Genomic DNA, 15,569 nt, shown 5'->3' with positions numbered 1-15,569 from the left:
CTGCTGCTACTCACAGAGCACTTCCAAGGGGGGGTCAGACCACCCCACGTGCGCGATGGAGGGGCCTCCCCAGTGCCCAGCTCTGCCTGCCAAGGGACAAGGCCCCTCAGAACAGGTTGAATGGCTTGAGCCAACCCTAGCTTCAGTGGTCCAGAGACAGAAGAGGAAGCCTCTGTTCTTGTCCCCGAAATGGTAGCAGAGGTGGGGCCAGCTGAAAGGAGAAGTCCTGGCCCACGCTCACTGTCTGTCTGCTCAGAGGGGCCTGAGGCCTGCAGACAGGCTGGGATGGAGACCCAGACAGCGAGGGCCCTGCCCATGCACACTGCAGCTCCAGAGCCCTTCTGGGGAGCCCAGAGAGATGCGAGGACACTCTACAGTCGAGAGGCCCTGGACCGGCCTCTGAGCCTCCCGCACGCTTACCTGGGGGGCGCCCAGTCGTGCTGCGTGCAATCCAGCAGCGTACCCACATATGTCTTGTTCCTCCAGGTCACGTTAACCACCAACATACCTGTAAGGCAAGGAGACAGGGTCACCCTCAGCACCACTGGGAACCGGGGTTACACGCTGCAGGGTCCGGGGCAAACAGCTCCACAACCACCACGGGCCTGGCTGCACTTTGGGTGGGAGCTGGGATCAACACCGAGCCAGGGCCCAGCTCTGCCCCGCCCAGAGCCATGACCAGTGCCCTGCTGCTCCGAGGCTGCTTGGCAGCAGTGCAGTGGGCAAGGCGCCCAACGGGGCACTCACCTTGGTGCTTGGGCCCACCCCAGGCTTTTCAACAGCAGAGAGCAGGGAGGGGAGCAGGTGGCCTGCTGGAGAGGGGCCTCAGCTGCACCACCAGTGAAGTTAGCTCAAGGGCCCACCCACTTCCCGCTCTGCCCTGGAGCTGTGATGGCAAAGCCTAGGGGCCGCAGGTGGCTGAGAGCAGAGCTGACGACTCAGGGAGGAGGCGACCCCACCAAATGGGTGAGACCCCATAGGGAGGTGGGGCAGGGGATATACACAAAAGGAGCAGGGTCTCATCCTGGGGAGGGAGCAGAGCCCAGAGAAGCAATTGGCTCAGCATGAGTGTGGGGGTGACACAGGAGTGCAGTGCAGCTCCTGAGCCTACTGGCCCCCCCTCAGGGCCCCACAACTAGGAACACACTGACTCCTCCTCCCCATACCCGACAAACCACACCAGAGCCCTCAGCAGGTTGGTGCCACCATTGTACAGCCCAAGGGGTACAGCGCTAGACAGGCACACACCATCTTAGCACAACTCCCACTATATACAGGGTGCTTCTGAAAGTCCCAGCTCCTGGAGACATGGGAATACGCAAGAATCTCAGCAGACTAGCCCTGTGGCAGGGGAGCAAAGATAGGAAGTGACCCCCTAATAGCTTAGACACCAGAAGGCAAAGAGGAAGACCCAACGTTTGTTATTTTTAAACGTCTCCTGGTTGTTGCTCTCTCGGGGCTGGCGCCACCGTGTGAATGGTTGAGGGAGTGAAAGGAAGAGGGATATTGTGAACAGCTGGTGAACGCAGTCTTCTGGCCACTAGGTATCATGCTCTGCCACCAAATTCAGCGGAGGGTCAGCTTCCCATCCTTAGCTGCAGTTCGTTGTGTGCCATGGGCTGCCCCTAAACCAGGCCGGGTCAGCAGTGCTGGCTGGACCGAGCCCATCACATGGGCACAGTGTGACCACACTGGCCACAGAAGGTTTTCATGAGCCCTTCTGTTCCAAAGGCAGCCAAGGCAGGGAGGTCCCCACTGGGTGACAGTCCTGCACCCCTGGGCTGCCTGGCCCCAGCTCCAGAGGGACTCTCCAGCTATAAAATGGAGATACCTACTTCAGAGGGTGACGGGGAGGCTTAAGCACTGGAAAGTGCTCAGCCCCCCTTGGCTAAAAGGGGCTGTACAAGGTAGGGTGACCAGATAGCAAGTATGAAAAATCAGGATGGGCGGAGGGGAGGAGGTAATTGGCGCCTATATGAGACAAAGCCACGAATATTGGGACTTTCCATATAAAATCGGGACATCTGGTCACCCTAATAGAAGGCAGTGCAGAGCCAGCAGGAGAAGGAAATACTGTGGGATGCAAGAGCTGCCCAGCCTTTGCTGCAGATTGCCAGCACTCCGCTCAGTCACCTTCCAATCTCTCCCCGCATGCTGCATTAGGGCAGCTAGCTTCACTCCCAGCCTGGAGTCCACTCCAGCTATCCCACCTTCTCAGGTCTCTTGTGGCCAGCGGGCTGCAAGTCCCTCTATAAGAAAGCAATTACACTACATAATCTGGGGCCATTAGCAGAGAGAACTCAAGTGGATATTTCCTCCCAGCAATGGCCTGCTCCGATTACTGCATAACTAATTTGAACAGGAGCAGAGTCCATTGAACGGAGCGCATTTATCTGCGCAAGGTAGAACTTGGGAGATAGAAATCTCATTTACAAGGGCACATGAATGCAGCTAGATATATAGCCACACAGTATCAGAAGATGAATGGAGCTTGGCGAGTCCTGAACAGCTGTGCCTGGAGCACATTTATAAATCTTGGTCCGTATTTCCCTTGCTGTAATGTGCCGGTAGACAGCTGAGAAATACTATGTGAATCAAGGGACATTCACATAGCTGAGACCCAAAATACAGGCTTTATTTTAGCTGGGAAAGGAAAGAGCTAAAGTCCGAGCCCAGGAACAGAAAGGGCTCCAGGGTTGGAGGTGCAATAGGAAAAGCCATTTTTTAGTTTTCTTTCAAACCTTTCCCGCATCACGCTGGCAATGCAAGGTGGCAGCAGCAGGTGGAGGAAAGATCTGCATAAGGGATTCAACTTCTGAGTTCAGTGACTGGTTCTGCCATCAATTCCTGCGTGACACCTCTGACCGTCGCCCAGCAAACGGAATAGGGACCTCCCGACCTCCCAGGAGAACTGCCAGGGTGTGCTGGTTAGCCAGTGAGGCACTCTGATACTAGAAGGACGTGAGCCAGGGAAAAGCCTATAAACTAGACACGAACAGCACAGCGCTAACACAGGGGTTCTCCACATGAGGCCTAAAACCACTCTGCCTTGCCCATCCTGCTCAGTGGAAGGGGGATCCATACTAGATGGAAAAGGAGGGGTATTAGGGGGTCCCTCAATGTTCAAAGCCACCCTGGTGAGGTCTGAGAGTCATGCAGTGAAACTGATTAGAAAGAGGGAATGAAACTGCCCAGCTGAGTTTCCCAGCCCCGCGGCCAAACGCAAGAGTAAAGTGTGTAAGTGGGGAACCGCACATGGGAAGCCCATGTTCATTATCAAAGTCTTGGGCTAGCAGCCCAAGGACGGAGATTAGAACCACCATTTTCAGCCGCTCACTGGCCCCTAACCTGTTCATGGTTACAGGGTTACGCCAAGAAACACTTCAGTGTCCCTGCCTTATATGCATGATTTCAACCCCTGGCCCCTCTGTGGGCAGAGAGCCTCAGCATAGCTGCCTGGATCTGTGACCCATAAGCACAGGAGGAAGGACAGAGCCTGGGCACAGAGCTTGGGGCCTAAATCCCATAGGCATCCCCTTTACCACAATCAGCATGTGGAGACTCAGAGGGAGTCCTGCTTTCAGCCCCCTCGGGGCCTGCGTGACAAAGCTCCCGATGCCATGTTAACGAGCCCTTCATGACACCGGAAGTGTCTTTAGAGAAGTGGAGGCAGCTGGAGGTAGGGCTGCGGGGAAATGACCTCTAGCACTGTCACAGTTACAGGGATCTCCTTTTGCTGGTCTGGAATTCAAGGGTGTGCTCACTACAGCCTTCCAGCTCTCCTCTCATCAGCCAGGGAACTGAACGCCCCTCTGAGCCAGGATCAGCTACTCTCCGCCTCCCACCCCAACAGGTCCCTAAGGAGGAGCCGGCATTCAGCACACGCCAGCTCAAGAGCTCTTTGAAGAAAACATGCCCCTTACGGCCTAAGCACTGGCTTCCTGCTCCGCTCTCCTGTGGAACGTCAGAAGTTAATTGTGTGACAAGACGCCAGGGGCTCCTCACATCCCTGCGCTGGCTGGCGTGTGGATTAGGAAGGACATTCTGGCAGCTTTCCCGCTGCCATGATCACAGGGGAGAGATGAGAGCTGAAGCAAGCCAGAGCCCTCAGCAGCGGCTGCAACCGCCCCCTTTCCCTCCACAAAGGCACTCTCTCAGAGGGCTACCATTAACCCTTCTCACACACACTGCCCTACATTTAATCCACTGCACCCAGCTGCACAAAACTCACCCTACTCCTCCAGTGGCAACCAGCTGGGACAATGTAAACCCCAGGGATGGCTCGTTAGCAGCATCCAACCCATAGGCCCCATGGCACGAGAGCTCAGCGTGCATGCTGAACCAGTGCCATCAATCCCGCGCTGCCTTCCACACTAACTCACAGCACAGCGCCATGGCAAAGCGTCACTGAGGTTACTTCGTTAGGTTCCCTCGAGCCAGCAGATAACGAGGGCAGCGTCCCCGGGGCCCCATGGGGCAGTCTGATTGCAGTTGGCAGTTTGGGACTCGTATGCCCCCAGCCATCACAGCTCTCAATTGCCCTCTCCTGGGCGTTAACGTCTCCAGCGTAATCCTCCATGAAGACGGGCTGCTCAGGCAAAGCAAGGCTCAGCAAAGGCAGGATGCAGCCCCACATGCCACCATCCACCATGGGATGAGGGCAAGAGCAGCCGGGGAGCCATTCCCAGGCAGCCCACCCCAGGGCGATGCTGGGGCTCACAGGAGCTCTGAGGTGTTTGTGGGTGTTTCTAGGGGAGACAGGAGTGGGAACATGCTAGTGGGGTGTGGGAATTCCAGACCACCTCCTGTCCCCTCCAGAGTGCCTGGAGTGGGCCCAGTTGGGGGGGGAGGGAGGGAGGGAGGGGAGAATCAGCCCCATAAGAGCAGCTCAGGGGGAAGCCAATGCAGGGGCCCAGGCCACGAGTGCCAGAACAGTGCTCCCTGCACACTGGTGCAGGAGGAACGGTGCTTGAGAGGGGGTTACAGAACTGAGACCTCCCCCCATTGGCTCCTGGACATGGAGGGTAGGTTCAGGGCAATGCGCCGGGAAAGCAGCAGAACAAGGCCAGCCCAGCACTGCAGTCCCTACTCGGGGAGTAAGTGCTCCTTCCACTGATCAGACTCTGGGCTCAGAGGCCCCCTCCTCCTGAATGGGGTGGGAAGGAGCAGAGGAAGGTCTGCTGGGGCCCCACAGCACAGGCCTTGTGGAGCAGAGACTGAGTGGCAATTCCCTCCCGCAGCCTGCAGAAAGCAGCAAGTCCCCTCCCCCAGCATACATCCTGACTTGGGCAGGGGGTGTCAGGACATTGCCTTACCCTGACAACAGGAGGAACTGGCTACAGGCCTCCAGCTTGTTCCTCTGCTCCAAGTGCGGGCGGCCAGGGCCAGCTGTGGAGCCAGCATGGCCACTCCAAAGGTAGTGCGTGCAGGGGGTGGGAACGCCCTCTAGCGCCCCCCAGAGACCAGCACAGTTCCCTGCTCATGCACTGATGGCACAGTGGAGCCGTGTCCATGCAATGGAGAGAGACAGTGACGCACACGACCATGCAGGCAGGAGGTGTGGACCTGCCCTAGACATGACACTGGCCTTGGGGAATGGAGCTATTCTGCTCTGGGTGGCTCACGCAGGCCTCTCCCCCTCCACCCCATGGGCTCCAATTTCACCCTGCCCTGGGGCCCTGCCTGGCTCTCCCCTTTGATTTGTCCACCCCGTTCTCAGAATCTCGCTGCCTGTCTGGTCCTCATGGCATCATCTCGCCCTACTCCAGTCACACAGGGCTGCTGCCTGCTGCTCCCTGCCCCCCCCTCCCCCCGCCCACTATGCTGCCCTCTCTCTTTGTCCTGTCTGCCCTGCTCCTCAGAGTCGTTCCACACCCTGGACCACACCCTCTTTAGTGTAAACTAGAGCCATCTGTAGCGCTGCTCCAGGCTGAGGCCAGAGTCATCGGAGAGCCTCATGACATTCAAGTGGCTCTCCCTGGGGATGACTGGGCCAGAGGAGCAGAGCTGCCTCCTCATAGCCCTGAAGGTGCCCCGCCCATGCAGTGGGAGAGCTGCCGGCCCCTTGTGAACAGGAGCAGCAGTGAGCCCTAGGAGCCTTCACTGATGATCAAGCGGGCAAGGGCTCAATCTCTGCAGGAGACGGGGACAGTCTCACACTGTGTTTCAGGGAAGCCATTTGTTCACCCATACAGATGGAGGCCTGGCCACAGCTGCAAGGAAAATGAACCCACAGAGATGTTGCTTTGGTTTCCTAGGCCCTCCCCTACATAGGGGGCGTAAGCTACACCTGAGCTGATTTGTGAGTGGAATAAGGCCAGCCACAGCATTCCCCGCCCCAATCCCACTGCAGACAAGGACATAGGGCAGGTCACAGGAACAGCGAACCTGGCTGCTGACTAGTCTGTATGTGCTCGCCTCCTGCTCAGCGGCTGGGGAGCGCAGGTGAAAAGGCGTCTGTGGTAACCCAAAGCCCTCCCAGCTGTTTGCCAGAGAACGGCAACAGAGAGAGAGGAAGTGTCACACTGCTCTCCTTTCCCCCACAGCACGCCCGTCACTGCACCCCCCGTCTCCGCACAAGAGGCTCCCCGGGCCTAGGCTGGGTGCAGAGCAGTCACTGCACATGCTTCTGCAGTCAGCGCCTCCCCGCCACGCACCTGGGCACGGCCCCTTGGCTCCCTGCCCTCGGAAGCGGCTGCACCCCCTTCCCCACTTCGACCCAGCCTCCCTCATGCTCCAGGAGGCAGAGAACTCAAATGTCAAGTCAGGCTGACGGCACCTCAAGTGGGTTCCAATTCATGACTCTGCCTCCTCTTTACTCCAGATCAGTGCTTTTCTGTGGACTCCAGGACAAGAAGCTCATGAGGCCAGGCAGGGAACAGAAGGTAAAGGCTGTGTGGTCACTGAGTCGGAGTCTACATTCAGTGGCAGCTGTCCTCCAGGCTGCTCTTCTTTAGCATCACAGGGATGGCTGCATCATGCTTGAATTACAGGGGATGCTCCTACTTTCGCAGGCATCTATTTGAGACGTGTTCGCCTCTTCCTGAGGTCACAGAACCACTCCCTGGAATGACCACTACCAGCCAAAGCCATCTTGCTTAAAGTGTTCAGAGCTTACAGAGCTGGGGTTCCCAGATGCTAAGTGCTAATGCTGGTGCCAGGAGAGGGGAGGGGAGGGGAAGGTTGTGTCTGTCAGGAGAATGAAATGCCAGAACAAAGGGAAATGGACAGACCCCTGTCTAGGATCTGCTTAGAAAATAAGGCATTGATTCCAGGGCAAGCTTCTCCCTGGTGGGAGACAAAAGCAGCAGAACAAGGCAAGTCTGCAAGAAAAAGTGTAAATGGCAGCTCCGAGTGGTGTAACAACACCGGGCATTTCTCCTGCATCTTCCCCAGACCTCAAAACAGCAAGTTATCTCCAATCTGCCGCTGGGAAACGGAGGTACTGAGAGGGACAGTGAAATGCTGATGCTCACCCAATGAGGCAGTGGCAGAGCTAGAAGGTTTACAGTCTCTTCCTGACTCCCAGTCCTGTGCTCGGACCCCCCAGGCCCAATCTGCCCCTGTTTGGGGGGGGGGGGGTTACTTCTGAGAAGCATCTCATGACCACTTTTGGTTAGCGACCTGATAAAGAGGGGCTGTCGGCAGTTTGCATCCTTCCACCCATGCACACCTGCAGCACAGGAGAAACAACCTGCACAAAAGAAATCACCATGCTGCGGGGCTGGGTGCTGCGTACCCAGGCCCCGCTCCAGCCCAAAGGCAGGCTACATTTCAGCCCTGGAGGAAGTGCCTCATGTTTTCTGCTGAGCTGTGTTTTGCATCCACCTTCTCCGACACAAGTGCCTGTGTACCATGACATCATGCTCCCCGGGGCCAGGCGGCAGCTCCAGCGGCACCTGCTTCCCGAGGGAGGGAGATAGCACGGGGCTGCCAAACCCAGCAAACTGGACCTCCTGGAACTTCCATTAAGTTATGGAACAAAAATAGAGCACTCCTGCGATTCGTCTGTTACATTCCCAACCTGCACCGGCTGGGATTTATTAGCAATGACGTCAGAGGTTTCCCAGGCAACCCGCACATACACTCGAGAGAGCCTCTGGCCATCGAAACAGCAGAACTCGTGTTCCACGGGGCATGGTGCCCGCATGGCAGGAAAAGCCAAGTACTCACACTGTGGGCCCCCCCCCCAGCACTGGTACGTCTCAGGCAAGGCTGGTTTAAGGCCAGTGCTGGCAGCATGACAGACACAGGGCTGGGCTCTCACCCTCCACCCAGGGTGCCCAGAGCATGGCCTGATGAGGCCTGTACTTGTGCCAAGGATCAGAGTGCAGATCCAGGAGTGCTGCCTGCAGAGCTCACCCTTTGCTCTCTCTTGGCCCTGTTTTAGCTTCACTGCCCTGAACTCAGTCAACAAGCAGCCGCTAGGCAGCTAGCAGGGAAGATACCGACCAATGCAGTTAGGGCCACCTACACAAAGGGGCTGGAGGTGCAAAAGTGTGCTTGGGCTTCAGGCCAGCTGCCAACGTGGTCCCGGCATCGGAGTCTGAGCAACCTGCTCTGGAGGGTACCTCAGTGCAGCCTCCTGCCCAGCTAGGGGCAGCTATGCCGCCAGCTCCACAGCTGCCAACAGCCCCTTGTAACACCCTGTGCAGGAGGCAGGACACCCACTAGCTAGAAGCATACAGAGCAGCTGTGACAATGCGGGTGCTCTCTGGTAACGAACGAATGTTGCCCCTGGATCGGTCGGCAGCTCGGGGCGGAGGGGAGGGGTCTGTCTGTATCACATGGGAACGGTTCTGTCACCCGAGGGGGCTGACAGGAGCAAAGACTGCCCACCCAAGGAAAGGGAGAGGAGGCCCGTACTCGCTGAGACTGACCGGGCGCGTAGCCATCATGGCTCGAGCCTGGTTGGCCCCCAAATTTTGAGCGAGGTGGGCCAGAGAGAGAACCAGGCAGAGACCCAAAAAGCCAGGGGATGTGGACTTGTGACAGCAATGCACACTAGCTCGATTCTGTTCCTGTAGCCAATCTCCCATATCTTGTGGGGAAAGCAGATTAGACATGGTTAAATATGCAGGTTGGCTGGCAGTTGTTTTAAAATCCTTGGATGTTTTCTCTCTCTCTCTCTCTCTCTGATGCTTTGCTACAACCTAGCAAATAAAACTCCTTTGTTTTCAGCAGGTTGTCGGCCACCATCACTAGTCACAGGTGCCCGAACTCCACTGGGCCTGCAGGGTGTGCAGTCTGTGCAGTCAGGTCCTGGTGTGAGCGGCAGAACCAGAGACTCAGACAGGTCTGGGATAGAGGCCAAACGCCCAAGGGTGCGTTCAGGCAGACCAGAACAGAGCAGAGACACAGCTATTCCTGTAACCATGACAGCAGCTCAGAGAGATCAAGGCAATGCCCGTGTCCTTGTTGAGCACAGAGGGGCAGGGAGTTTACAGGGCAGAATTAAGCAATTGAAGGGCCTTAGAGCGAGTGACATCCTGTGTGCAGTAGAGATGGGCCTGACTCAAGCAACTGGAGAGGAGACAGGAGACAGAGACGGGGCAGAAGGTGTGGGGGCAGGGCCTGGTGGGAAGTGAGGGCAGAGGACGGGGTGAGATGGTAGGTGAGTGGAGGAGGCCGGGGGTGAGTCAGGGAGAGAGGAGAGATGGAGAGAACACCTACAGCACACAGTTGCTGCCCATTTGGCAAGGTGGAAGCTGGCACCACTTGCCTTTTCCTCCTTGGATCTATATGCAGGGGCCCCACCAGCATGGCCTGCATTTAACAAGCCAGGTGCAGAGCCCACTCCCCGCTTGGTTGGTCAGGGGAGGCAGTGTAGATTAAGAGAGGCAGCAGCTTAGTTTATAATCCTAGAAGAAAGCTTGCTAATTAGAGCTGGGCTCCAGCACCCAGCGAGACGAGCACTGACAGTTGAATTTGCCTCAATGCCCGCCTGGAAAATTGTTCCATTTGCCTGCAATGATCTTCGAGAGCAGAATTAATCTCTGGTCACCTGAGTCTGGGCCTGGGGTTGCAGATTTCTGGGTGTGAGATGACAGTGATGGATCAGCCCCTGGGGGACGGCTCTCACTTAGCACAGCCATCATTTTACAACTTGCAAACAGTAACTGTCTTAATGGGCCCATGGCTTTGATAGCTTGCTGGACCAGGACCAGAGGGAGTGGGCCCTGGGTTCATGTTCATTCAGGGGCTAGCAGCTTGGCTTCTCTTATTTCCAGTTTTGCTCCATGTCTCAGGCCATGGAAGTGTCTGAATGGGAAGTGAAAAGGAGAAACCAACAGCATCAGTCCTGCCTGCTTGTAGGAGCCTCCACCCCCAGGACTTCCCCTGAACTCCAGGACCAAGGGATATGCAGGTACACAGGCTAAAGACACCCTCCCGAGGAATTTGGTCTGAGGCAGCGTGACTTAGGGGCCAGGCCAGCTTGATTCTAGTCACCATGACACTCCCCTTCTCTGTGTCAGAGGATGGGAGTGGATTTCTAAGTAAGATCAATACAGAGTGAAGCAAGTACTCGATTTGTCACCAGTTGACCCAAAAAAGACTAATCTCGTGATTCTCCGGAAAGCCACGTAACCCAAACCAACCCTCACTATTTCACACACGCAAACACAGATGACCCTGGCCCCACAGTACAGTCACCGCAAGCTTAGGAAGGGCTGTAAAACCTTCCAGAGAAAGCTGTCCAGGCATCCTGTGCTACTGCATCCATTAGCCTCTCTAGAGAGCTCCTGCTGCCAGCTGAGAGCATCTGGCAGCCCAGGCTGGCATCTGGGTATGAGATCTAGGGCCTAGGAAATAGCAGAGCACCCTACAATAAATGTGTGAAGACATACACCCCACCTAAGAAAGAGCCCTCGCACTGGGGCACTGAATTCCAACTCAAGAGCCTTGAGTTCTGTGCCAGCTCTGCCATGGCCGACTGGGTGAGCTGGTGAACGTCCCTTCCTCTCTGCACCTCCATCCCCTCCTCCCAGCTGCACCGTGTCTATTTAGGGTGTTCGCTCTTTAGGGAGCCCTGTCTCTTACTCTAGGTTTGCACAGCACCCAGCACAACGGGCCTGGAGCTCAGTGGGGCCTTGGTGCCACTGTACCACCACTAACAAACAGGAGAGTCTCCTGGGCTAACCACTAGCCCGGGAAAGGAAAGAGGTGGCTGCTCGCCCCACCTCGGTCACAGGCTGGTGTGCTCTGCCCATCCCAAAGAACATGAGACACACCCAGGTGGCCACAACCTCAGCAGTAACCAGAACCAGAAGGAAAGAGCAATCAAGGCCAGCACTCAGGACCTGTGAGCGCCCAGAGAGGAGAGCCAGAGACCCCACAACAGCAGTAACCCAGCACAGCCAGCCGCTTCTCAAGCCCACTGAGGGGAGGGGCTCTGCGGTTATTTCTTCAGTGGGTCTCAAGAAAACCCAAGTTCAAATCCACCCCTCTAGAGCCCTTCTAGCCCCTCACCTGCCTGGAGAGACAGCTTAGACCAGGTCCTCACTGGGCCCCTTTGCTGGGACATCAACGCTGGTCACATTGGGAGCTCATGTTCAGTGGGATCTTTTTCCCCCAGATCTTTTTCAGAGTCCCTGCTTCCCAGGACAGAGTCCCCATCCAGTCAGTCTGTGTCCCAGATGTTGTATTGAGATGCATATGGTTTGCCTGCACCCTGCTTAGCAAACGATCCAGGTCACTCAGTGACCAGTCACTTCATTATTTACCACTCCCCCAATGTATAGGTCATACACAAACTTTATCAGTGATGATCTCCGGGTTTTTTCCAGGTCACTGATAAAGATGTGGATGAATGCACTATAAGGTGGGTAGAAAGCTGGCTAGATTGTCGGGCTCAACGGGTAGTGATCAATGGCTCCATGTCTAGTTGGCAGCCGGTGTCAAGTGGAGTGCCCCAGGGGTCGGTCCTGGGGCCGGTTTTGTTCAATATCTTCATAAATGATCTGGAGGATGGTGTGGATTGCACTCTCAGCAAATTTGCGGATGATACTAAACTGGGAGGAGTGGTAGATACGCTGGAGGGGAGGGATAGGATACAGAAGGACCTAGACAAATTGGAGGATTGGGCCAAAAGAAATCTGATGAGGTTCAATAAGGATAAGTGCAGGGTCCTGCACTTAGGATGGAAGAATCCAATGCACCGCTACAGACTAGGGACCGAATGGCTAGGCAGCAGTTCTGCGGAAAAGGACCTAGGGGTGACAGTGGACGAGAAGCTGGATATGAGTCAGCAGTGTGCCCTTGTTGCCAAGAAGGCCAATGGCATTTTGGGATGTATAAGTAGGGGCATAGCCAGCAGATCGAGGGACGTGATCGTTCCCCTCTATTCGACACTGGTGAGGCCTCATCTGGAGTACTGTGTCCAGTTTTGGGCCCCACACTACAAGAAGGATGTGGATAAATTGGAGAGAGTCCAGCGAAGGGCAACAAAAATGATTAGGGGTCTAGAGCACATGACTTATGAGGAGAGGCTGAGGGAGCTGGGATTGTTAGTCTGCAGAAGAGAAGAATGAGGGGGGATTTGATAGCTGCTTTCAACTACCTGAAAGGGGGTTCCAAAGAGGATGGCTCTAGACTGTTCTCAATGGTAGAAGATGACAGAACGAGGAGTAATGGTCTCAAGTTGCAATGGGGTAGGTTTAGATTGGATATTAGGAAAAAACTTTTTCACTAAGAGGGTGGTGAAACACTGGAATGCGTTACCTAGGGAGGTGGTAGAATCTCCTTCCTTAGAGGTTTTTAAGGTCAGGCTTGACAAAGCCCTGGCTGGGATGATTTAACTGGGAATTGGTCCTGCTTCGAGCAGGGGGTTGGACTAGATGACCTTCTGGGGTCCCTTCCAACCCTGATATTCTATGATTCTATGATTCTATGTTAAACAGCACTGGGCCAAGCTCTGATCCCCGTGGGATCTCCTGGAAAGGAGTCCCTTTCTCCACACATGCCTGCCCAGGCAAGAGGTCTCCCATGTCCCTCTGCCATTCTTCAAGCCCACAAATCAGGCCTTTAATACCAGGCAGATCTGAAAGGTTGCAAGAGCCTCCCTTCTGCAGGGAAACCCCTTACCGACCCCTGCCGCTAGTCGTCATGGGGTCAGGGGGCTCAGAAGTCAGCTTCCCTGCTGAGGAGCCACCTGCACAGGCTGTTCTCTGGTGCCCAACCCTTGGGAGCTCCATCTCACCACTGCTGGCGAAGGGCATGTGTGCCCTGCGCAGCTGAGCCAGTGCTGGAATCCGGTCACTGCATGCCAAGCACCAGTTCAGAAGCTGGGACTGAACCTCACTTCAAGGAGGGCTCGGCTCAGCCACACGCCTGCCTAGTGCAGACAGCCATGGTGAGGACAAGTCGGGACTAGAGGAGGGCTCGGGGAAGGACAAACAAGCCACTCATCCCTGCCAGGGGCGAGGCTGAACTGCTCCATCCTGAGGAAGGGATTTACCCATTCAGAACACTGTGCCCGAAGCCACCTCCACTGCCACCCACAGTGAGAACCTTCTGCTTCTCGCGGCCCTGCAGGCAGGGCAGAGAGCAGCAGCATGATGCGGCCCAGCAGGCTCCAAATGGCTGTGTCAGCTCCCGTCCCACAGCAGCCGACCCAATCTAGGTGGGAGCAGAGAGGAACCCAGCCTGGCAAGCTCACTGGAAAAGCACGGGACAACAGCTTAAGGAGCACGGGGCAACAGTTTAGGGCCACAAATCTCCCTGTAAGATACCCAGTAAATGTAATCCAATGCTTAGCAGTTAACGGAGGGGCCCTGGACTCCTGGGTTCTGTTCCTCACTGGCTGGGTGACTCTCGAGAAGTCCCTCCCCCAGCTCTGTGCTTCATTTCCCCTGCCTTGATCCATCTCCCCTTCAGACAGCACAGCTCCTCAGAGAGCAAGTGCTGCATCTCTGCTGGACCGCGGGATTAGAATGGGGATGCCATGCTGGGCCTCAAATGCAGCAGCTCCTCCAAACACAGAGGGAGATGCTCCCAGCCCCTGCAAAGCTCCCAAACCCAAAAAAACGAGCAAGGCTGAGGGTAGGCCCACCACACAGATGGTGTGATACGTGGGAAGGCGAGGACAGGCACATAGCTAATTTGTGTTCACAATTTACCAAGCCTTGCTGCACAACTCTCAGCTCATTCTCCCTCTCCTCCACACCAGTTGTGTGTCCCTCTTGGCCCCTCTCTCCACAGACAGGAGCTGGCCAGGTGAGACATGTGATGGAGCCAGCTGGTACCTTGTAGGCACTGCAGAAGCAGGTCTCCCAAGGGGATCTAAGTGAGGGGAAGGGAATCCAGGCCAGCTCAGACAGGTGTGCCATGCATAGGATGCAGCAGGCAAGAAAGCACAGAGACAGACAATTGGGGGGAGGGGATAAGTTGAGGCTGCCATCGCTAGCAGAGTGGGTGGGTAGGAGGCAATACTAAGAGATGCGGGGCAGCAGTACGCTGAGCCTGGAAGGCTCCAAGACACTAGTTTGATGCAGTGGAGAAAGGGAAGCCAGTGGGGCTGGACAGCCATGTCAGACCAAGGAGTGGGAAGGTGCTCGGAGGAGCCGTGTTCTGTACTGAGGGGGAAGGGTGCATGTCTGGGCAGAGAGGAGGTGGGGGTACAGAAGAACAACACATGTTTTTACACATCCTTGCAATTTGCTCCGAGCAAGCATTCCGCAGCTTTTCACAGCTCCCTGCAAGCAGCTGTGTTCCTGACTGCACCGGTCTGCGCTGCTGGTCCCTAAAGCTCTCTGCCCTGCCATCAGAGCCCCCGGAAGAGCAGCAGCACGGATTCAAATCTGGGTCCCAGGTGTACTGCTGGAGCCACTGCTGTTCTAATATCAACAGAACTGCGACCTACAATAAATGGGGGGCCAAGGGAGAAGGCAACACCCTCTACATCCCTCCCTGAGCAGCCCCCACCCTGCCCCTCAGAACAAACAGATCAGGGGAGAGAGCTCTGAAGTCTCCTTTGTGCAGCAGCTGCTGTTGCCATGCGGTGAGCCTCGTTGCTATGAAGGTTTGCATGTCAGACAATGGCTTGTTTTGGCTCAAAATGAAGCTGCTATTGGCTGAGGTGTTTCCACGGCAAGTCGCCATGGCACTGGGATGGGGAATTGCAGGAGTTGGCTTGGTCATGCCCATCACATCCAGGTAAGTGGGGCCAGGAGGCTCTGCCCAGCTGGCGCACTCCACTCCAGGTGAAGTTAATTAAAGCGAGAGGGAAAGGAAACCCAGCAGCTAACGAGGCAGCAAGCAGAGCACTGCTTTCCAGTATAATTAGATCTGTTAATAGCTCCAGCAAATCGGAATCACACCTAACAGAATTAGGGAAACTGCCAAGACAGCTGCTCCCATGAAAGGCATTTAACACAACACATTCCCGGGGCGGGCGAGAGAGGCAGGGAGGGGCAGCAGCCACTCAAAGAGGGGTCGCCCAGACTTGAGTGGCCCGGGAAGTACAACCACTGCCATGCAGCAGGGAGCAGAGTGCTGCATCACACAAAGCTAAAATCACAGGGATGAAACAAAGCCAAAAGTTTCCAAGTTTCCAGTAAACTAGGGCCATT

The 15,569-nt window shown here is 55.9% G+C and overlaps 1 protein-coding gene across 10 annotated transcripts in view; it reads right to left on the bottom strand.

Moving 5' to 3' along the window:
• The window catches only part of ZNF609 (zinc finger protein 609), a 120,938-nt gene that overhangs the window by 13,335 nt on the left and 92,034 nt on the right, over positions 1 to 15,569 (bottom strand). For all 10 annotated transcript variants that reach the window (XM_043523792.1, XM_043523795.1, XM_037910783.2 and 7 more), the window contains one exon: positions 421 to 508. In XM_043523792.1, the coding sequence (XP_043379727.1) occupies positions 421 to 508 (88 nt within the window). The remainder of the gene's footprint in view (positions 1 to 420; positions 509 to 15,569) is intronic.

The sequence above is a fragment of the Chelonia mydas genome, chromosome 10 (assembly GCF_015237465.2).
Source record: "Chelonia mydas isolate rCheMyd1 chromosome 10, rCheMyd1.pri.v2, whole genome shotgun sequence".
NCBI classification, from domain to species: Eukaryota; Metazoa; Chordata; order Testudines; family Cheloniidae; genus Chelonia; species Chelonia mydas.
Note: the sequence above shows the minus strand (reverse complement) of the source record. Positions and strands in the feature narration are given on the sequence as shown.